Below are 24,189 nucleotides of genomic sequence, written 5' to 3' on the forward strand. Positions count from 1 at the left end.
TGTGACATAGCTGTGAAGCACACAATAAAAATTAAATCTAGTTTAACCATTCTTCAGATGTTTATACCTCATTTTCGTACAAAGATGTGTTCTACACAGTAAATTTTTAGGAATATTCTTCGTTTTTCTGAATGGCAGTGCTCAAATTTTTTTGCAATACCCATGAATAGACATATATAGGCACAGGTCTAGCACTTCATTTTTCTTTGTTAATATTTTGGCTGTTGTATGCAATATTTCATTTAAGATAGACACTATTAAGGTGGTGAATAGCGCTGTGCAGTGATACGCTTAGCAATAACCTTTACTCATAATGTGATATTGTCTGTATGTCTTATTTTGTTCAGCTTTCTCTGGCACTGATGAAGCCTAAGGCTGCTGTTTCTTTGAGTTGGTGATAATTTTTTATCTGATTAACTGACACATTTAGTTGAAATCAGACACAGCCCTTAGGCTGGGCATGGATTTAATTTAAAAAGTATCAAAGGTTTGCACTGTGTGCTGTTTAATCATCATGTTTATCAGGCAAAGAAAAATTACCGGAAGGACCATAGGGAGAGGGTTATCTTAAGGAGCAGTAACTTGGGAAATTGATAATAACTCTGAGGTAATTTACAGCTAACTTTTACATTCATTAATATAACATTTCCCACTAATAGTTACAGTGCATGTAATATACTAATTAAATTGAAAACATTAGCACTAATTTTCTTTTTGCTGAACTCTGAAAGGGTCAGGCAAAGACATTAAAATATGAAATTATAGAAAACCTCCATACTGATACCACTGCAATAAATTTTTTACTTAGTAGTAGAATACTTCTACCAATATTATATACTACAATGCATATGTAGTAATTTCCTCAGATTGCTGTTACTATCATTAATTGAAAAGAAGCAAAATTAACAATGTGCTAGTGTAAATTGATTTTACTCTTCTGTTTATCTTCTACTTTAGCTGTGAATCTGTATGTTAGAATTGTACATGGATATAACAAAGGCACCTTAAAAACAGCAGCGATGCTTTGGAGCTTTCACAAAACTGTTAAATTTTTTATACTATTTCCTGATAGGAAGTGCAGCCAACAAAGAAAGAGCAGCAGTTTTGAATTTTGTTGTTCCTTAAACTGTTTAAAATAATAAATTACTTTAAAACTAGGATGCCTTAAACATAAATCATATGGTTTTGTACAGTTTACAGTTGTAATGATCAAGTAGCTTTTCTAACACAATTGTGTATGAAGATTGTTGTTTGTCCTCTGAACAGGACTAAATTAACTGTTATAACAAGATATAGAATAATGGTGTCATTTAACTTACTATTACAACATAGCCAATAATTATCTTAAGTACATTAAAAAAAAGCTACTAAAAATGTCTTATTTAGTTGTTTTTTAAAAGTTTCTTTTTCTACCTGCCATTTGAAATTAATACTTTTTGTAGCTCTAAAGGGGAAAAATAAATTTTAAAATGTCATATGGAAAGTAAGACTTTGTTAGCATCTGTGTACATTTGTATTTAGCATCTGGTTTTATGTGCACATTGCATATTTTATGTTGTAATACTTTGTGACAAAGTGTATTGTACTGAGTATAAGTGCTTTCTGAATTATCCAAATATTTCAGAGAAGCAGTTTATTTTTATTTTAGAGTTGCCTGTTTCACTAGAAATGTATTAGTAAAGTTTAACATAGGAAAATCATCACTTAAATTAACAGTATATGATGCTTTTTAAAATAATATTTTAAAAATCCACTCAGCCCAAGAAAAAACACCTTCTCATATTAACTTTACTCAGATGTTTTTCTGTTATCTGTTAATTTTTATATGATATGGCATGTAACATCTTTCCTTCTGAGTTTACCCAAATTCACTTCCTCAGCTTTTGAGTTGAGTGCAGATCTCTGATATTTGCCTGCTAGATGTCAGCTTTATTTACCCTTGCTGAGTGCGGTTTTGTGAACATGCTTTTAATGGTACCAAACCTGATCAGATTCCACATTAAAAGTGAAGGCACTATTGATTCTGGGATGGATTCTCTGCTAACCATGATCAACTCTTAGTCAAACAAAATGCTATCTATTTGCAAGGTGTCCAACAACTCTTTCAATACCAAAGAGTAAGTCCAGGGGAAAAGGAGCTTTCAGTTAGTACTCCTTGCATGCTTCAACTGCTTACATATACTGTGGGACAAGGCTTTATGTAAATCGTCTGTTGAGGAGTTTATGGAGGTTATTAGACCATAATTTTTTTTTCTGTTTTATCTCATACTCCATCTTTCTTCCTTTCAAGTCTTCTTATTTCTTGAATTTGCACAAATCCAGCCTTAATTTGTTGAACTGAACAAAATAGGGGGATTGAATTTATTCCATTTCATGGAATGTAGGTATAATAATTAGTTCTCCCATTTCAAAGCATATATTACATTTATTGGTGTTTCTCCTTTTGGAAGCTATTGTTTGGACAGTGGTGGAAGTTTATATTTGGTCTTTACCATGAGAAGAACTGAATGAAAGGGAGATGGTGATAAATAACTACCTGTGAGAATTTTTTAAGCATGAATGCTAACCACAACTGCAAAATGACATGATGTACTGCCATTTCAAAAGACAATTAAAACTTACACATTATCACAGGAAATAAACCAGAATAAGTGCAGACAATCTTCTGTGTTATTATTTAAATCAGATTTAATGTAAATTGTAAGCAAGCAGCCAATAATAGTCTTGTTTTTGCATTACTAACATCAAGATAAATTGCATACATGTGTACATATTTGTGTTTGCATATGTATCTATATATATATATATGTATGCATTCATAATCATACATATTCAATGTGTTAGATTTGTACAGTAAAAAGCACCCAAACAACCTCAAAACAAAACCTATGAGTAATCTTCTTGATGCATGTTTCAAGTTTGGACCATTGTTTCAAAGATCATTTAGGATATGTTTTGTGACCTTCTGTGGCTTTGAAAACTCCCTTATCATAGGATGTTTATGAAATTTCCTGGGACTCATGGCTAGAATTTTTTTAATCCCAAACAAAAAGGTTTGTTCAATAGATCATTTTAGTATAGAAGCATTGTGTTTGTATAAGAACAGAACATTTAAGTCTTTACTTCCATTTACTTTAATTTTTAATTTGAGGAAGTTTTCTTAGCAAGTATCTTTGCTGATGCATATATTTTGTCAGAACTTGAATAAAAAATATGGTTATGGCTCTGTGAGCTTGTTAAAATGTATTGGGCAAGTCAGTTGCCATCTTCATGGATGAACAGGAGATTCTGTAAATCTGTCCATTTGGGAAATCAGATTTCACTCCATATTTGTTTATTATGAGGATACCATCTTTTGTTTTGAAGTTTATGCTATAGTTACTCTCTAATATCCACCAATTTATTTCCCATTGTTAGAGAAAGAAGAGTGTATGTAGTGAAAATATGTATAAGAAAATACTTATATATATATATATAAGGGTATATATATATATATATATATATATATATACTTATATATATACTTATATATATACTTATATATATATACTTATATATACCCTTATATATATATATATATATATATATATATAAGGGTATATATATAATGAAAATATTGTGGTAACTACAGATCTGCAATTCATTGTAATAAATGTTGTGATGATAATAAACATCTTATTTGTTTTGATGAGGTAAGAGAAATGTATGTGTTGCTAAACAGGTTGCTCAGAAAGTTGTGGATGTCCTATCACTGGAAATGTTCAAGGCCAGGTTGTATGGGCCTTTGACTCTACCATTCAATGATTCTGTAATAAAAGAATGTGGAAAACTGTGTATGATTGATGTATTTATGTGACCATAGAGATTAATCTACTTGTGAGACAGCAGTTGTATACCCTTCTGTTTGTTTGTATCAGATACTTCAAAAACATTATTTACGGAACTTAGCTGATGGCATAGTTTGCCTCTGGTAACTTAGAACTGTGATGAATTAATAACATAAACAAAAATATAGGTAATATTTTCGGACATGTTGGTTGATGTGTGCACACTGTGACAGAGGACATTTTGAAGGAATTCCTAGGGTTATTATTCTTATGCAAAAATAAAAACAAACAGTATTTATCTTGTTAACATCAGTCATGTTTTCCAAGACTGTTACACATCTTTCTAACCTTTTTAAAAAGAACGTTAAAGAATGCAACTGGACTGCAATTTTAGCAGTAGACTGCGTATTAAAATAACATGAAATAAAGGACTATGGAGAATACATTTTAGATATATTTGAAGATTCAAGAAGGCTTTATGGATCAATTGATCAAATTTATTTAAGAAAACTGTACTTGAGCAACTCTCTTAACTTTTTAAGAAATGCTATTGTAGACGGATGAGTTGAAGTATCTGTGATTTACCTTTATGCTAGAAAGAGCTTTGAAACACTGCAGAGAAAGCTCAAAGCAAAGCAGAAATAATATAGTATGGATAATAGTAATAATAATAATGATAATAATTATTGGATCCATCATTGAATAATGAACAAGTGACAGATAAAACTAATTTTTTTTTTCACTCCCACTACTTCTAGATATGTGAGAAACATCAACCTGAACACTATTTTATTTGGCATTAAGCTTAATATTAATGGATCTATGCATTAATGACTTGGGGAAGTACATAATTTAAATAGTGATGTATTTTTTTAGAATACCATATGTATGACTTCTGATAAATACAGTTTCTTACATCTGAAGTTTATATTGGGTGTGAATAACTTAGGAATATTGTTGGGCAAATATGAGGTGAGAATTAATGTAAAGAATAAGTTAATAGATTAGAGGGAATAGAGGAAGAATATCCCAGACAGGCATAAATCACAACATTTTTCTCTATATTATAATTCTGAATAAAACACCTTCTGTGTAATTTTATTGATAAGAAACAGGAACTGAATTTTAAAGTCAGCAGACATCAGACAAAGACTGATTTGATTTTGAAATGTGTAACAATGCTGCCATTTGACTTGGGCTATGATTCAGAAAAATGATTTACCTAAATTGCCAAGGATAGCAGCTTATCCTTTGTTCCCCACTTTGGTTGGGCAGCTGATATGCATGTTGCAGTCAGAATTGTCCTGACCTTTACCAGGCAAAAACTCCTGGTACAGTCAGCAATGCTTCATCATTCAGCTGATAAAGTCAAGGGGTGGTTCACTGCTCAGCTTGCTTGGTCAAGACTTAGCAGGGGTTCTGAGATCATAGAGTGGGCCAAAGGAGAAAGACAGGGGCAGGATGCATCATCACGGGTATATAATTGAAAATCCTGTTTTAAAATCTTGCTGAAAATTTCACAGGATTTGGAACAGGTCCAGAAAGTAAATCATGCTGTGTAGTTATCATTGACCTTGATTAAAAGAGGAAAACAACTTTTACTGGTCTAGATGAAGCAAAATTTAGGAAAAGAAAATTCAGCATATTAATTGGGACTCAAGCAATTTGAAAAATGCAAGATCTCACAAAATACTGGAACTATGTGCATTTCAAAATGTTACATTCTTAGTGGGCTTACAAGAAAAAAATAAATTGTTTGTTGTGCTCCTTTTTGGCTTAGGTAATTTAAGTGAGACAGAGAAAATGTGTCTTGGAAAACCTTTTTTTATAGCAGAATTTTTATAAGATGTTGTTGAGTAAGTTTCCTGTGAATTTTCTTGTTCTGGTCTTAAAATGAAAAGAGTAATCTCACACTCTCTTGTGCTGTGTGCCATGGAAGAACCAACAATTCATTTAATTGTATGATGTATGTTGCTGATAATTATTTGTAGGCAGGATAGCTAACACCTCACTTATAGGGAAAAGCTGGAAGGAATTTTCAGGATGTGTGGTAAACTTTAGGATAATCTGTTATGTCTGATACTTTTCAGTTCCCTTGGTTATTTCTTTTCTAGAATGACTTGACTTGAGTCAAGTAGACTGCTTTAGAGTAATAACCATGTAGTAGGTCAGCTAAGCTGCTCTCTTCTGTGGAAGAATTGTATTCCAGCCTGTTCTGTTCTGTGTACTGGACACAGAAAATAAAATATTCTTGGTAGATTCTGCAAGCAAAGGTACTGGATCTTTACAGCTGAAACCATTATATACTGCTGTCATTGATATTCCATGTTTCTTTTCAGGACAAAGAAGGAGTAGAGGGTGTATCTGTGGGAGCCATTCTTTCTGACTACCAGAGAGTTCGAGTGGAAGATGTGTAAGAAAATACTAATCTTTTTCATTATACACATTCTGGAGAGTGATCATCTGTTTTCTAACTCAAATTTAAAGCAGAGACAGTTGCCCGACTTCTCATGTTCTGCGATACCAAATGCATTCTATTCATTAATATAGGTATTTCTTTTTTTCTTTTATTTTTCTTCCCTTTTTCCCCCTGAAACCGCATGTTCATTAGGAAAAATCTAGTAGAGACTATACCAGAGTTTTTAATTGCTCTTCAGATCTCTCTTCAACTGTTAAAAATATTTTGAGTTTTGGTATAAAACTATGGTATAAATGGTATAAAAATAGTTGAGTAGCTTCAGTTCTTTGATTTTAACAGGAGACTCACTTCCAATGACTGCAGTGTTGTGATCAAGTCCCCTTTTATTTTTTCACCAGTGTTTTGATACAGAGGAATATCCTGTGACTTGTTATCAGAAATTAGATACAAGAGAATCTTTCTGTGCATATCTTCCCTTAATTCCTTAAAATCTGAAATTTGTTATTTTTAATCAGGAGTTTCCATTTGTCATTCCTATTGTGCACAAAAGTCTATATAGATTGTGGTTATTTTAAGAGTCTTAATTAAAAAAGAGCATTATATAATGATAGTTGTGTCTGTTATGTAGGCCAATATTTGATCTGAAAAAGATTTTCACTGTACATGTCTGATGAAATGCAAAACCATCTTGTGTTAAAAATTAATTATAGTTTCATGAATTCATTATTTGTTGATGATGAAAGCAAGTATCTGGAGTCCTTTATGAACTGTAAGAATGGGAAAATTAATGCTATGCCAACTCAGCTCACGTCAGCAAGTTACAGAGCACATTTGTTTTCTTTACAGCTTACATAGATAAATTGCAGTCAGAAATAACTCCTTTTTCTTTTTTTTTTACTTAAACATTTTAATAATTGCCTCACATGCTAGTAGGATAAAAAAAGGTCACTTTTGTTGATTGTGAGTTTTACGTCTTTACCACAGCTAAAAGATTGACTGGAAATCACAGTATTTCAAACAGGCCTGATTATTTCCAAGGTTGCTCAGTAGTAAAATACTTTACATTGATTTGTAGATTTAGCCCTTGCAAGAAGGTTGTTTCATATGAGCCATCCCAGTTAATTCAGGTAATTTTTTAGGTGAAGTTAGGTACCTAAATAACTACTTTACATTCAGAGCTGCTAAACAGTTCTATTACAAAACTTAGTGCTCTGTTAAAACATACCAAAATAATAAGAAAACCAGTCGGATTATATGAGTGCTACCTATGCAGTTACATGTCAACATTAAACATACGTTTAACTATGTATTCTTGACAGTCATACAAATGGGTCTATCTAACATATGGAGGAATGCCCATATATGTGAGAAAGTCCATGTATCAGAAAAAACATGATAATTGACAAATAAATGTAAATCTTAAGTGCTCTGAACTAGTGCCATAGTTAAATGTTTAAGTTTTTCAGAGCTAGACCTTACACATTTACTCACCAACTGATGATTCTTGACAATTTAAAGAAACATAACCTATCAATAATGCAAATTAGTGATTAATTAATATGATAACCAATCAAATGCTGTGTATCAAATGCTGTCTATATATGATATGTATCAAAACAAATTTTTAACTTTACAGTAACAAGTTGTTAATTTGTATCACAAGCTGTATATATTTCCCTGAATGATTCTTTTTCTTGGGTGTTAATCCAAATCACAGCAACAAATTCAGCATGTTGTACTAGTGACATGTGCCACATTAATCACAGAGCAGTAACTTTGTCCTTAGCTGTGTTCACAAAAGTGATGACTTCCTAAGGTGCTAATTGCTTTATGTCCCAAAAGGTTTAGGAACACATTTTATTATGGCTTTACTTATGTTCCCATGCAGATCTGTTTACCTTAGTGAGTTGCATCTTATGTAGACGAATTATGGTCAGAAGAAGTTTATTTCTTTTTTTTTTTTTTTAAATATATATATTATACTTAATGCTTTTAATGAAATATATGAATAAAGCGGTGTAATTGAAATTATAGAAAAAAAATATTTCAGGATAAGAAAATAAATAAATTTTCATAAAATTTAAATTAATAATACTGTGTAGAAGCATAATACTTGTCTTTATCCAATTTGTGGGTTTTTTTTAAGGTGCAGAAGGCTTAATCTTCAGCCTTTAGCTTACCTCTGGCATTGGAACCAGGAAATACTGCTTAAAGAAATGATATCATCTAATGTTCAAGCCATAATCATAAAAGTGGCAGCTTTCGGTACGTATTCAGATTCTGAACAACAATGCTTACTGAAATTTTCCATGGACAAATCTACTACATAACAGAGGAAAACAGAACTTCTTTTGCGTGTTTTAGGATATGAAACGTTAATATCAAGAATATTATAAAAATGGCTCAATAACAGTCATGATGTCTAAATAATTAATTAAACAGGATGCAATTCATTCTTAAAGGAGATGTGAAAAACTGGAAAGAAGTTCTTCCTAACAGTCATTAAATTCCTCTCATATTTTTTTTGTTCTGGTTTAGTTTTGATTTGCAGTAAAGATGCATGTATAATTCAGTAGTTCACAGTATTGTCATTTATGGATGATACAGGCTGGTGACTAGACAATATTATAAAGCAACCGTGAAAGTTTTAATAGAAATACATCAAGTTAATATCAAACAAGATATAATTATGAGGCCAAAATATTTTGTGTAACAGCAGACTTGGAGTTGGTAAATCGTAAGAGCAAACAGAAATAATTCATCATTGCCTCTAAAATTTTTTTTGGTATTTAACATGGAGTTGCTTAGCATACCAGAAAATCAACATCTCTTCATTATCAGCTATATAAGATGAAATTATAAAACTTGAAGCAAATCAATATGAAAGTTAACCTGTTTATTGCTTGAATATAAAGGTAAGGTCAAATGGAGTTTTATAAGAAGGCTTATGGAAGATGTGCTCTAAAAGCTGAAGGAGCACGTGATAAACATGTTAATAATACAATATATTCATTTCAGGCCTCTATGCGGTTTTCTATTTCAGAGTAGTAAATGAGTTTTTAAGCATAAAATGTGACCAAAGAACCTTTTCTTTTGGGATTGACTTTAAATTTGTGTTCCACTGTAGCAAACAGTGGTTTGTATCATGTAAGTGGCGTCAGTGGTTAAAGATACATATTTGGAAAACAGTGTTGCATAATCTTTCATTAGAAATCCAATGGCTGGTTTTCCTAGGCAACTTTCCCATCAAATACCTAATCTCTCTTTCTCTTAAAGAATGCTTTAAAATAATGTAATTTCTTCTTTATTGTTAACCAAGATTTGAATTATAATCTCTTTAGACTGGATGAGTTAATTTAATTTTTAAAAAAATATTTTTTAAAATTTTATTTATTTATTCCTCTTTTTCTGGTGTAGTTACTAACTAGTTTTTAAATTGTTGCGGTGATGGTCTCGCTCTGTTGTTCTGTAGGATCTGCTAGGGCTGAGAGAAGGATTAGAATTATTAGAAATATCACGTGCCCTCATTCATTTACAAGTAACAAGCAATGTAATTTATTACCATTTTCCTGAATTTTGGGAGGTTAGTTACAAATATATAGAAATTGAAGGCCATGTTTTTTACTACAAAACACTTGGTTTTAAATTGGAAAAAAAAAAAAGTTTATAAAATTATTGTTTTCAGGCCATGTAAAGTATATTTATACATTTATGTTATATTTCCATAAAATAGAATGTGTTTGTTGCTTATACTGGCATGAAGAAAAAAAAAAAGTCCACAAAGCATGTGTAATGTGTGTTTTCACATCAGAGTTATTTTTTTAAAGAAGATGTATGATTTAAATAATAGATAAAACTGTTTCCCAAATAGACATCATTGATGACCTGTCATGCCTGAAGCAAGGTAAGCATGTCTTTTGTATTCTACAGTCTTAAAAAAACTTAAAATGCACAAAGAGTGCTTTGTGGGCTATTCATTGGAAGAGCGAATACCATAAATACTTGTAGATAGCAATTAGATAGAAAATCACTCCGAGTTATTTTTCCTTTTTATTTTTTTGGCTACAGGTAAAAGAAAGATCTTATCAGAGTCAATTTCTCACCTGCCTCAGGCAGACGTAATTAGATGTAAGCAAATTTAATGGAGCTTTTGTGCTCTGGGGCCATTCTGTAATGCTTTAATAATTGCATGCCTTATTAAAGTGGATTTAAGGTATGAAGGCTGTTTAACATATCAAGTGGCAAAGAAGATAAGATACAGTTTAACTTTTTGCCTTTTAGATTAATAATCAAAGCTAAACTGAAATGAAAATATTTAAAATAACAGATTTAAGAGTCTGAAGGATAATGCATTAGGTGATACATTGTATAGCTGTTAATGCAAGAAGCGAATCTGTAACCCGAGCTTGACATTCATCAGCACTGGCATACTTGTACACCCGCCTTGTCCTGTTTTCCATTAACTCAGTGCCGGTATTGACAAGGTAAAAGCCTGTCGTTTTTATGTAGAAAACACATAATTATGCAAGTAAATGAGCATTAGTTTAGTACATTTCCCTAAATCCACCATTACAAATTAATACCATAAACTTTGCCAGTGGCAAGAGTTTTCTATCTCAGAGTAGTATAGTTTTCCAGATGGGATGCCAATTGCTCTCACTTATATGCAAAAAAAGTATTGTTAGCAACCTTTTTCACATGCCTTCTGTTGATCTATAAGTAGATCAGCTTTCTTTCCTTTAGAGTATATTTCAGAAGCTTTAATGATGAGAGAAAAGCATTCCATGATATAGCAGCAAACCTGAGCACTATATATATGTGTATAAAAGCTACTTTTGAATATTTATCTGCAGTGCCATTTTCTTGCTGCTCAAGATGCTTGTATGACATATCATACTTTCATCTTTGAAATATACCCCTCTTCAGTGGAAATCCAGAAATTCAGAACGAGGTTACACAGTTACAGCTAAAATTGAAGTTATTACTGACTGGTTTTAACATGTGTGTGCCTGAAATTCCAGTAATATCCATTGCTCATGTGACACATTGTAATATAGTACTGTGGAATAGAACAGTTGTGTAATATAGCACAAGAAGATGCATTTTTGATCTCCTTGTTTTTTGGTTGTGTTTACAGATTAAATAATACTTATTGATTTGAAGAATATGCCTATAACAGATTCAACTTTAAACCTTGATAACTTTTTATATTGGTCTTGACTCTGCCTCATAAAGCAAATTGTTTCCACTGGCATGAAAGATGTAATGCATATGTGGAAATGAGGCAAGGAGGAGGAAGGAATACATATTTGGAAGGGGTCTTTGAGTTCCTTACAGTATGATCCTTAGTAAAACTTGGTGTTCAAGTTTATTTACTTCTAGTTTACTTACATAGTTAACTATACCTAAATCTTGTTAAGTATTAATACTAAAACTTAAGCACCTCTATACTTTTTGAGACATGACAAACTTCATTGCTCATATATATGAGAATATACTTGAAGTTGATTTTATGTCATGCAGTCCAAGTAGTTTTTCCACAATGTTTCTTGATTTTCTTGAAGTTTCAAAAGTAGCATTTATACTAAGTTTTCTAAGTGCACACTGTTGCCTTGAGAATGGGGGGTTGTGTGGAATTGCTTCTTCAATATTTCAGTCAAAATCAGAATATCAATTCAAATTCCTATATTTTTAGTGGATTAATATGCATTTATTTGCTTTATGCATTGCAGCTTCTTCCCAGTTTGGTTATAAAGTAATCCTTAATTATTTAACTAAATACCTGAAAAAAACCCATGTTGTTATTATGAGATCAGATAATTTGAAACTTTAATTTGAAAAATAAAAACTCTGAATAAATGATTAAATTATGTTTCTAACTTTTAGCTGCTCTTGGGAACCACAGGAAAGAAATTATACCATAGCACTGTTCAACTGTTGAACAATAATAAATCTGAAACTTAGAATCAGGGCTGATCAGCCTACATATGAAATGAAGCTCTTCTATTTCATTACTATATTCACCTTGCAGGTCCAGCTGCTATGAGTGCTTATAGACATTCTACATTCCCAGCCATGGATCAAGTTGATATCACTGGGTCTGTGGAAACCTAAATTTTCTAGTGCGATGGGCCTTAATTACTTACCCAGGCTATTTCCCAATGGAGTAATGAATCCTTAGGAAGCCATTGCCATCTCCTGTCTGTCAGGAAATCCTAATCTTCATTAAAATGAGCAGTCTGTAGTATATAGGTATATTTAACTTGAACCTCCATAGGTGTGAGAAGATATTGTTGCTTGCTTGCCATGGTCTAGAGAATTGGTACACTCCTGCTATTCGTGGTATCCACTAGCCTGATAGTTGAGGGATGTGTATGGTTTTGTATATGAGTTTTTAGTTGAAAAGGACAGAATATTGCTTCTTAGTATAATGAATCTATTATTTAAACCCAGCCACCTAGGAGTCTATGTTACTGTTTATTTGTATGCCTCTAGTGTACAAAAAGTGAAATCCTCACTAAATGAAACTGATAGCCATACTCCCATTAGTTTTCACAGAGGTAAGATTTACTTGTAAAGAACTATGTTAAAAAAGACCTAGCACCACACAGTTCCTGGCTAAGCTCCTAAGGGTGTAATTTAGAGTACAGATAAACTGATCTAATAGTAAGTTGCTGCCAAAAGGTCAATCTTTCCATCCAACTTCTAGATGACTCTTCTAAACCACAAGTCTGTGCTTGCTTCTGCCCCTGTAAAGGCTCCAGTGTTTTTATGGCTGCATATAGGTGATCCAGCAGGATCTGCTTTTTTGTGGGTGCAGGGAACTTGCTCTGTAGAGACCACAGCTGCATGGAGGGCAGACCTCTCTCTTTCAATAGAAAACTTACTACTAATTTGGGTTGGCTGCAATGGCAGATCATATCCTGAAGTAAAATTATTGGTTGTAAGCTTTGTCTGAGCACAATCTGTGTAATGGAGAGGAACGGTGTTCTTTGAAAATGTGCATCTAGATTTTAGTGCTGACCAATTTTAATGTAATTTTGAGGAAATTGAAGGACCTTGTCATCACAAGGGAAGATACTTGCTTCCTCCAAATATTTTTTAAAAGTTCTCAGACCATTCACAAACATAACAGAAGGAATTGAATAACATGTTTTTATGAAATCAGTATGAGATCCCAGTTGATTTCTTAAATATTATATAGCAAGTATTGTTTATTTGCTTATTGTTCAGTAAATTAAACATTGACATTATTCTTAGCTAGCTAGCTCAGCTTATTTACAGGGGATCATTTCATTGCTTTCTTCCTTGGGCAGCTACCAGACTAAAGCTGAAGTAGAATCTGTGACAGTCTTCACAACATCTGCTTTTGATAACATTCTGTTTTATTAATATGAAAAACACTTAGAATCATAGAACCATTAAGGTTGGAAAAGAACACTGAGGTCATCACACCTACCTTTAACTGATTAGTTATATATAGTATATATATATATATATATATATTTATACTATAACCACTAAAACAGATCACAAAGAGCCACGTCTGCTTTTTAAACACTTCCTTTTTTAACTTATTCTGTTTATCATAATTTGAAGTAAAAGATAAAATGACTGATATTATTTTTCAACTTCTGTCAAATGAATAAAAATATGATCATTTTTAATTCAATTTAGTTTTAATGCTTTTTCAGATTATAAATTTGAGGAATTACCTATGATGTAATTTGGAAAAGATGTTCTTATTAGCCTTTTCCCCCTTCTAAATCTTGTTTCCTACATAGCATATGGTGGTGTCACTGGATTTTCAAACAAATCTTCTGAAACTTAGTTGGCTCTTTAGAGTTTAAGAGCATTTGACACTTTTGCTCTAGGCTTGTTCTCTAATATATTTGTATACCATCCCATTTATCTCCATAATTCGTGTTATTTATGTTAAAAAAAAAAAAAAAAGAGATACCACACCTGTTTGTTCACCAGACATTGCATGAAAAGATTTGGGAACACATATAAAAACAGAAGAGCCATTTTATCTCAGACCATTTTTTTTTTCATGACAGAAAAGTTTCACACATGAAAAGATCAACACAGAAAATGGAAACTGGAAAATAGAAGTCAAAATAAATTAGCTTGGTGTTTAAGATGTGATACAAGAGAGATGAGTAAGAGAAAAGATAAACTTAAAGAAAAAGTTTGAATTATAGTTGAAAGCTTAGGAAAGCAAAATGAGAAAGTAATCTTTGCATTTAGAATGGTTCTTGCCTTGATGCTTGTATATGAATGACAGATACTTTATTACCAGAGTAAGAAGTAGTTTCGGAAAGAGATTTTAGTGCATATATAATGTATAAAGGAGTTCTTGAAAATAAAGTGTGTTACAGAAAAAGAAGAAATGAGATTTTGCACAAGTCAGTTTAGAAACAAGTTAGAGAGAAATATGATTCCCTCTTCTCTAACTCTTAGCTAGACATTGGAAAATGGGAAGGAAGTTGTCATAACAGATAACAGGAGTTAGAAGGAAGGGTAAGAGAACGTGCTGAAAACAGAAAAGTAGTTGGGAGCTGACATTACTGAGTGCTTGTCAAGGAGATGTCACAGACAGACAAAGTAGGAGAGAGATGGCTTAAGAGTGGAAAGATCACTTTGCAATTTGGGGAGATCACATAATCTAAAGGAAAATATAAATGGAGGCAGCAGGCTAAGAGCACACTATTATGCATTTTAAGTGAAACAGGAAAGCGTGGGTATAGTGAAAAAGACAGAAGAATAGTCAGAACTTGGAGCTGAAAAATAGTGGAAGAAAAAGAGCTTAGTAAGAGATGTCAAAAGCAGAAATAATCTTAACTATATGAAAATCTCTTTCACAAGCAAAGGCTGATGGAGCTGGGCCTGTTCAGCCTCAAGAAGAGATGACTGAGATGACTAACTTATCTCAGTGTATAAGTGTCTGAAGTGGGGGAAAAAAGAGAATGGATCCAGGCTCTTCTCAGTGGTACTGAGCAATAGGACAGGAGACAGCAGCCAGAAGCTGATGCACAGAAAGTTCCACCTGAACATGAGGAAGAAATCCTTTACTGTGTGAGTGAGCAAGCACTGAAACAGATTGTCCATGAAGGTTGTGGAGTCTCCCTCACTGGAGATACTCCAGAAGCATCTGGACACAAGCCTGTGCCATGTGCCCTAGGATGACCCTGCTTGAGCAGGGAGGTTGGAGCAGATGATCCACTGTGGTCACTTCCAACCTGACCCATTCTGTGATTCTGTAAAATAATCTGATTGGAAATACTGCCTTGTTATATGATAAAGTGGTACAAATTTCCTTCAGAGATTTATTGAGGATTCTGTTCTTGAAATGACATATCTAAATTGCTTTGGATCCTAGATTTAACTATAGCACAAATGACTTTGATGTTTAAAAAAATAAATCACAAGAGATTACTGATAATATTAATTAGATAAAAAGTTTCAGATCCTTTTACCTCTCAGAATTCTAAAATTTATGACATCAGACTAACCTAGTTTAGAACACACTTGAATAATGTTCAAGAGATAAACTGAGATCCCAATTAAACTGCACTGGAAACATATGCTAAAACCACTTTGAGACTAATGTCTTATAACTTTATCACTTAGTATCACTTAGCTTGAAAAGAGTTACTATATCTGCTGCATGTCTATAGGTTCCATCCCTGTACAATTCCCACACTGGATAAATTATCACATACCAAAAAAAAAAAGTAGATGCATAATCAAGTCACATTAGTTTTCCTCTTCTATACAATAAATTAGAAGTATATTCCTCTCAAATCTTCTAAAGATACAGTACTTTTCATTACTTTTATAGAAAAGTTAAGCAGTTTTAAATATTTTTTTTTCTTATTTTTTTGGAAAAGGAAATCCAAGGAATCTATCCAGTTCACCATTGTTAACACAGCCTTTCATGTGTGAAAGCTTTGAGGAAGTTAAGAATGAACCTGTCAAGTTATGCTGCCAGACAAAAAGTTCACTTCCCAGCTCTTCATAGAAATGAAAGCTAAATAGGACAACAGGAATAATTTACCTCAAGGCAACTTAAGGTATAGATTTACAGTTCAAGAATATCTGTGTGGCATGTGCACTTCTAGTTGGTGAAGGTTATAACACATTCCTGCATTCCTACATAGTAAGCTATGTTACCAGCTAATGCTCTTGTGTAAGGACTTTTCTTGTGTTATTAGAAACATTCTCCTGTATTCTGTACTTTGTAAAGAATAGTGCCTGATCATCTGAAAATCTCTGATTTTGTATTGTTTATTTAGGGAAAAAAAAGCCATATTTAAAATAGAGGAATTTACCTTCAAAATCAGTCCTATTTTCTCTGTTCTAGTTCTAAGATGGGTGGTTGCTTTATCCTTTACATTCTTTTCCTTTCTATATGTATTTCTTTACCCTACAGGTCCTGTGATCTTATTGTTAACTCTGTTTTCTTTATGATAAAGAGACTGAGAAAGAAGAAACTAGTTTTGCTTCCAGAAAACCAAAGTCTTTCATTGCCTCTTTTCTTATTCAAAATTCTAAGTAATTCTACTCTTGGTGAGCAGCTGATTCGGATCTTTCCAGAAACCTTATTGCCCATTATACAGCCCTACATCATCAGAAGTTAAATCTCAGTCCCTGACATTCATAGTGATTGCAGCTACTACTCTTCTCAATATTACTTCTCAAGAAGTCAGGAAAAAAAGAGAACTTCATGTTCCTGTAACTTTAAAATAGGTTCTTTTTTTTTTCTCCATAAGCCTATGCTAATTCTATGGATATGTATTTCAAGAAGCATATCATAATATCAATTTTGGAAATATGTTTTAACCTTATTTTATGGAAGAAGTCACTGATTAACAAGATAAAGTTTTTGAATTGTAGGGTTGATTAGTCAGGAAATACTGAAGTTTTTTTCTCCCTATATTATCAACAGATAATGGTTAATTCATACTTTGTTAATGTGTATGTGATAGTGATTCTTTTACAATGCGTTCATCTATTATGGGTTAGAATTTGGTTCAATGTAGCTTTCAGAAGACCTTTATTTACCACCATTTCTTAAAACTTATGATTTATTTCTATTTGAAATTTTACAAAGTAAAAATAGGGTTTTTTATTTTAAAAGACTTTCTTAAAAATTCAGATGATTTTAAAATTCTGAACATTCATAAAACATGTTCTTCTTAGTCAGATAAGGCTTTAGAATGTGGATTTTTTTTTTTTTAGCTGAATGTAATGCCATGAAAATGTAACTTGGATTTCTAATGGTCTGGATAAATGCAAGTGATATTATGTAGTTACCTCTGAAGTGAGGGCTTCATGCTCTACACCTCACTATATTCTCACTAATACATATGTACAAAGTGAACCATTTAAAATATGGTTCCTTTGCATATCTGAGCAGTAGTGAAATGCCTTTTAGTAATTTTCTCTTTTTCACCACAGAACAAAGGCATGAATTTCTGCCCCAATCTCTTGACATCACTGCAGTTCTCTACACTTGTCTTGTGGCTGTGCATAAGAGCATTCTGCAACCATTGTTAATATCTGCAGAAAGGAGTTCTGCTCTTGTCAGTGGATTTATCAAGAATTAAAGATGGAGTAGAAATTACTTCGAAGTAATTATCCCATTTGTGCTATCGCTTACTGATTTTACAGTCAAACTAAACTAAAAACTGGAGGTGAAAGCACATTTTTTTTTTTAACTAAGCACTGTTAAGAATAGAATTATTAAATTTTTTGAGATGTTTTGGTCATTATGTACTAGTCTATCTCAAGGAAATAAACCCCCATTTGCTCTCTAGGCAGCACATAATAAATTGATGGATGTAGTTCAGTTGGGGAGTTAAAAATGCATTGAAAATAATGGGCCATAACATTCTAGGGTTAACATTTATTCATAGATGATGCAATTAAATAAAACAGGCATTAACTTCAAGGTCAGTCAGGGAAGTAATAAAAGTGAATATTTTAATTGAATTATAATTGCCTCCCATTGATACATGTAAGTTAAATAAAATAGATGTCAGTCCTGGAAATTATAGTTCCCTTCCTAATTAATTTTTTAATTCTACATAGAGTCATCCAGGCCCTGGACCTTGTTGTTGGTTTATCCATCCATTCAGTTCTCTTCACAGCTAGTTCCATTGAGGAAAAATTTGTGCTGCAAATTTAGAATACATTGTTCTTTTTGTTAATCTAAGCCATTTTAAGAATCTGAATCAATAAAGAAAAGTGTACCAAATAGAAGTATAGATTTAAAAAAACCTGTTTTGTATGGTTCCAAATACTTTATTATACTAACTGTAGCAACAGACATACAGCTTCATCTGTGCATGCACAGCAGTAGAGATTTGAGATGTGGATTACTGGTTCTGCAAATTGCAAGTTACATTGGTTCCTGATGCCTTTACCAGACAGTCTCTGTTCACTCACAATATGAGCCTATTGGAAATGAAAAACAATAATATGTTTCAAAAGAAATGCAATCTGTCCAAAAATAGAATTCTACTGAGAAACACAAAGGGTACATTGCACTTCACAGATTTTCATGTAGGTGTGGGATATTACTGAAGAGTTTACCTATAGTGTATACATAGGCAATTTATTTGTATTTCATAAACTATTTGTATCATCGTTTCTTTTAAATTAGTGGTTTGCATTCATTACTGGACAGAACAGAAGATATGTCCGTATTACCAAAGAGAACATTGTGAAAGAAGTAATATGTTAGTGTGTCTGGTTCTGACAATTTTTTCCCTTCTCATAGGTTTGTAGTGTATCCCTTGGTTTAAATTTAGAGGAAATCAATCTGATTTTATTGAGGAGAGAGTGGTTGCTTATCTTAGAAAAGTAATTATAATATATAAAGGAAGAGTGTTAATACAAATGTGTGAAATGGTACTGTAATGCAGTACTCATTCATTTACATCAAGAGAAATTGCTTGTTTGGCCTAATATCTATCCCATTATAATCAAGGACAGAATGCTAACCTGATATAAGTTCGAAGAGACCACCAGAACCATTTGAACTATTGAAATTGAATTAATAAAATTTCAAAACTATTTCCACAAGAATAAATTGTCATCATATATCTAGCACACATTTTTAGTCTCTTAATAAAAAGCAATAAACCAATACAAAAAAGGAATAGAGGGAGGAAAAACCTCAGTCTTTTTAAACTTTAATTATTAAGCAGTTTTAAAAGTATTCCCCTAGATGGTAAGGGATTTTTTGATGTGCTTTAATGAAATATTTAAAAACTTTCTTAGTGTTTTGAAATCTCATTCACTCTAACTTGTTTTAGTTTCACAGGAATTTAAATATACCAAGATCATGATTGTAAAAATTAAGAGATATATTAGCTCTTTTAACTCAGCAATGGCTTTATATAATAGTGTATTGTACATTTATGTAACAGCTTTCATCATCAACAATCTAAAGTGCTTTGCAAGGTACATATTTTAGAAATTGCTTCTGAATGGAGTGATTTTGGTGGCAGCTCTTTAATGATACCTATTACTGTATAAAGCAGTAGAGTAAAAAAAAATAGACAAGTATTGTATCAGTACAAAAAGATGTCCAAACCACAATAATTAAGAGTAGTAAAAAATGTGATAACTGAAAAAATATCAGTGTTCCTTTAGTCTCAGGAGTTATCATTTTGTTTTTTCTTATTTGCTTCATATGGTAAGACCTTTTGACCACTTTGTATCAAATCCAGCTAGGATATTTATTTGGTTGAAGATGTCAGCTTTTGAAACAATTGTTCCTGGATTATTTTATCTCACTATTCATTTTTGCCAGTTACTTGATTTATTCTGAGAAGTGACTGTTACCTGCCATTAGCTGGCCAAACTCAATAAGTCAAGAAGTTGAAATCAGGATACAGAGGAACAAGTTAGAGCAGCTATCAAGTGTTAATAGGGATTACATTTTTATAAAGAAAAATAAATCAAAATGTAGACATCATACAGAATATTTTGTGATGGATCAAAAGGTTTGACATTCAATATATTCTGTAAGTCTGAGTTTTCTTTGTATCTCCATTGTTTTTAATCTTATATTTTATATGTGCATAAAACACGCAAAGAATGTGATTTGGCAAAAGAACTTTTCATTATGTAAAACAGTCTGTGTCCCTTCCAGCTTCAGGAACTATAAAAAAAATTAAATTGTATTTTAATTTAGTAGATATCTACAAAGGTAACTTCTGACTTAAATCCTTGTAGTATTTTTATTGCCATGGACCTGTGTCTTTACTTTACTGGTTAGTGAAATTTCTAAGAAAGGGAAAGCTTTCCCACTTGACATGTAGTGAAATGGTAACTAGCTTTGTTTTTCCATAAACCTGGAAAATATTTGCCCAAAGATTACGGAAAATTCTGACTCAGTGTATTTTCTTTAGGATAGTAATTATTTTAGATAATGTGGAGTTTCTAAGAGAGACAAAATGTTATTTTTAAAAGAAAGAAAAAAACAAGATCATTTCTTGATGTCATAAGAGTACTTTGTAAGAAATATTTTTACATTTTTGGGTTTTTTTGCAGGTTTAGACCCAGATAAACATCTAGGAAAAACACTAGGTGAAATGGAACCCATTCTTTTGGAGGTGAGTATAACTTAAAGAATTCATATAGTTAAATTTGCAATTAAAAAGAAACACAGGCAGAAATTCAGTAAAATTAACTTAATAAAAATTACTTTCATAGAGTAGGTGTTAACCCAAAACTTAGCTTTGTACACAGAGTATAAGCCTTTGCTAAGCACTTTTCATATGAAAAACATATTTTTTGACATAGTTCACCATCTGGCGTCACCATCTTTAAAACAAACTAAAGGCATGAAACCTCTCTATTGCAGGAACACTAAATGTAATATCAATATGGTAAAGCCATAATTGTAAGTTATGTAAGTAAATTGTAACTTAATTGTAAGTTAGAGACTTTCACAGCAAGAAATGGTAGTGACAAAATCATAGGTGATACAAAACTTCCCCAAGGATTCCTATTTTCAGGTTTCCTACCGTTTACACAATTAGCCTGCATACAGTAGGGCCTTTATAAAATGGAATAAGAGGTCTATTCCTGAGGTGTATTTAATTCTGTGCAAAGGATTGTGTGTCCTCAAACTAGTATAATGCTTGTTGGGAGAGCTAGTAGATGTATTTAAAGAAAAATCATTCAACAAGGGAAAATTAAAAAGACCAGATTTTGTTTGATGTAGAAGCATCAAACATCAAGCTAAGTAAATTTTAAGAATTAGAGTTCTGAAAGTATGTTTTCATGTATTGTCTTTGACAATGCTAGTTTTCCACAATTCCTTGTCCTTGAGCCTGTTAGATACACGCAATGATTGCATGTCTATTTAAAGGGTCTTGATGTAACTTTCAGTGTAGGCTGTCCAAATGTCCACAAAGTGATGTAATACTTTTCATGGTTAATCTGGGTATTTACTGGTCAGCCTGGCTTCATAAGTAGGTTGTTTTGGAACAGTTAAGGGTATGGCAAACTTGCAGAAGAGAAAGAAAAAGTAACCAGAACTTAAAACTCTCTTTGCTACTGAAAGATAGAGTTACGTAGCAATTATATCTTAAATCTTAACTACATTTTTTCAGTAATTTACATGGAAAGGAGAAGATAGGTAAATGCTACTTGGAAAAGCTGGAAAGGAATAATTAAGGTCCATTACATTCAAATAACCTTACTTGAAAAGATGCTGTTGGTCTGTTCTTAACTTGAAGCTTGTTGCTTCAGACCTGGAGAATCTGCCCAGAAATCTTCCCTTCCTCCTCCCTGGCCCTCTGTTATGTAAACCAGTTGGTATACAATCCCATTCATTAGCTTTTTTTGGAAGACTTGTCTCACTTATTTCTTTAAATCATCTCAACATTTTGCATTCACAGAAAGCTTCTGTAATCAAAATTCAGGTTACAGCCTCAGTGGGGTTGCAGCTGGGTAACTACTCACTTCAGTTGAATCAGCAATCTTGATTTCTTTAAAACTGTAGCAGCAAGTATTGCAATTTTAATTGCTCTAATAAGAAGTATTCTTCTGCATTTGATTTCATCATCATTCATTTTTAAAAGAAAATAATAAACTATGAAATCCAAAAGTACCAGGTATTTTTTGTGAATTACATATATTCATCATCGTGTTTGATGTCTTAATTAAGGTAATTCTTACTTACTCAGTTTCACTGAAATTATTACTGTCATGGATTAACACTTCTCAAAACCCACACTTAAAGGTTTTATCTTTTATTGCTACAACAACAGAGCAATCACTGCCTAGCTTAAAGTGTACAAATGGGGCATTCTGACACCGCTTGCAATGCTTGTCAGACCATTGTAGGGAAGACTGCACAACTGATTATTTGTTCATTTGGCTGTTGCTTGTGCATATGCATGCTATGAAAGTCAAAGCCAGTACAAATACATTTTTTTTACTTAGTTGGCTTTAAGGCCTAATAAAACCAAATCATTAACTATGAACTGAAGAAAAAGACTTATGATGTGAAAAATACTCTTTTGCAAGTCTTCAGCATCAGAAATTCTGGCAGACAGAACGTGAAAACAAGGAGTTCACAGTTTCCAGTAAGGAGAGATAAAATTTAATATTCTGACCATACCATATAAAACACCATAATAATTTGATGTTCAACACTGCACGTGTCCAAAACTGCCATGGATTTATATACCTGTGATCTTTGATTTGTATTCAGTTATCTAACCAATAACTTTAAGTGTTGCAGTAAATTTGTTTTGTTTGTTGTGGTTTTTTGCTAATATAGTTTTTTCCTCTTTTGTTTTTTGAGTTCTGTGTTGACATCTGATGTTACTTTACCATAGTTGTTTATTCAGCTAGGTGCAGGATATTTAATGACAGCATTTTTCTAGTGTGATGTGCAAGCTTGCGAGAATTTTTGCAGTTCTGTTTGGAATTAATTAAGTAATGTTATCTATGTTCTTCAATTTTGTTGAAAATCACTTTATATCTGAATGATTTCAGTGCCCAGAAAAATGCCACTGTCTTTGATAAAGAGCCACAAAATATTATATTTGTTGAGTAATTTGGGATTTGTAGGGAGTATCTTTTACTTTTAGTATATATTCACGAAGTTCAAATTCTCTGGTGCTACAGTTCTGGAAACAGAACTCACTTCTTACTCTTTTGGGTTTTTTTGGTACTAAACATTTATCTTAAGGAGCAGTCAATGAGACCAAAATTAATTTGTATTACTATAATGCACCTTTTAGAATTTGTCTTTTGGACATATAAGAAATAAACATGAACTAGTTTTTAGGAAAAAATCTCAGGTTGAGGCATTATAAGAGTATTGATTAGAAAAAATCCACAACAAATAAACCCAGCCCTGATTTCCTCCACTCAGTTATTTGACTTCAAAAATATATTATCACCTAAATTTTCAGTCTTCTGATTTACATTCATTTATATGTACCAAGAAATTATAATAATTACTGACATAAAGATGAGGTGTTTTTTCTGCAGTAGCAGCAGAAAAATGTAGGACTAGTGAGTGGGAAAAACTTTTTGCAATTTTTTTCACATTACATACAGAATGTTGAGCTTAGGAGTGCAATGATGATCTGCCACCCATACTTTTAGCAGGGGTGAATATTACTTGTTCAGGACATGGGCATTGCAGAAAGGAAAGTTTTTGAATTATTGAATTTTTCTAATTGATAAGTCTTTGGTTAATTTCTGGGGAGTGGTTGCTAGATAATTGCTAAATCATTAAATTGCTTTAATGTCCCAATGTTTTCTCTGTAATAGGAATCTCTTCTTTCTACACTAAAGAATTTTCTGTCAGCTTAGGTTGTGACCCCGCTCTCCTTTGAATTTGTAAATAGAATGGCAAATGGACATTATGGTTATATTTGTCTGTAATTCTGGCTTTGCCAG

At 32.3% G+C, this 24,189-nt stretch overlaps 1 protein-coding gene across 5 annotated transcripts in view; it reads left to right on the forward strand.

Annotated features, from left to right (window-relative positions):
* Positions 1–24,189, forward strand: part of DPH6 (diphthamine biosynthesis 6) — a 198,829-nt gene that overhangs the window by 37,290 nt on the left and 137,350 nt on the right. For 3 of the 5 annotated variants that reach the window (XM_086894410.1, XM_086894414.1, XM_086894411.1), the window contains exons 4-6: positions 6,167–6,240; positions 8,393–8,511; positions 20,815–20,876. In XM_086894410.1, the coding sequence (XP_086750536.1) occupies positions 6,167–6,240; positions 8,393–8,511; positions 20,815–20,876 (255 nt within the window). The remainder of the gene's footprint in view (positions 1–6,166; positions 6,241–8,392; positions 8,512–20,814; positions 20,877–24,189) is intronic. The other 2 variants (XM_086894413.1, XM_086894412.1) reach the window with 1 other exon arrangement.

This window comes from Cyanistes caeruleus, chromosome 6 (genome assembly GCF_971803275.1).
Source record: "Cyanistes caeruleus chromosome 6, bCyaCae1.hap1.1, whole genome shotgun sequence".
Lineage (NCBI taxonomy): Eukaryota > Metazoa > Chordata > Aves > Passeriformes > Paridae > Cyanistes > Cyanistes caeruleus.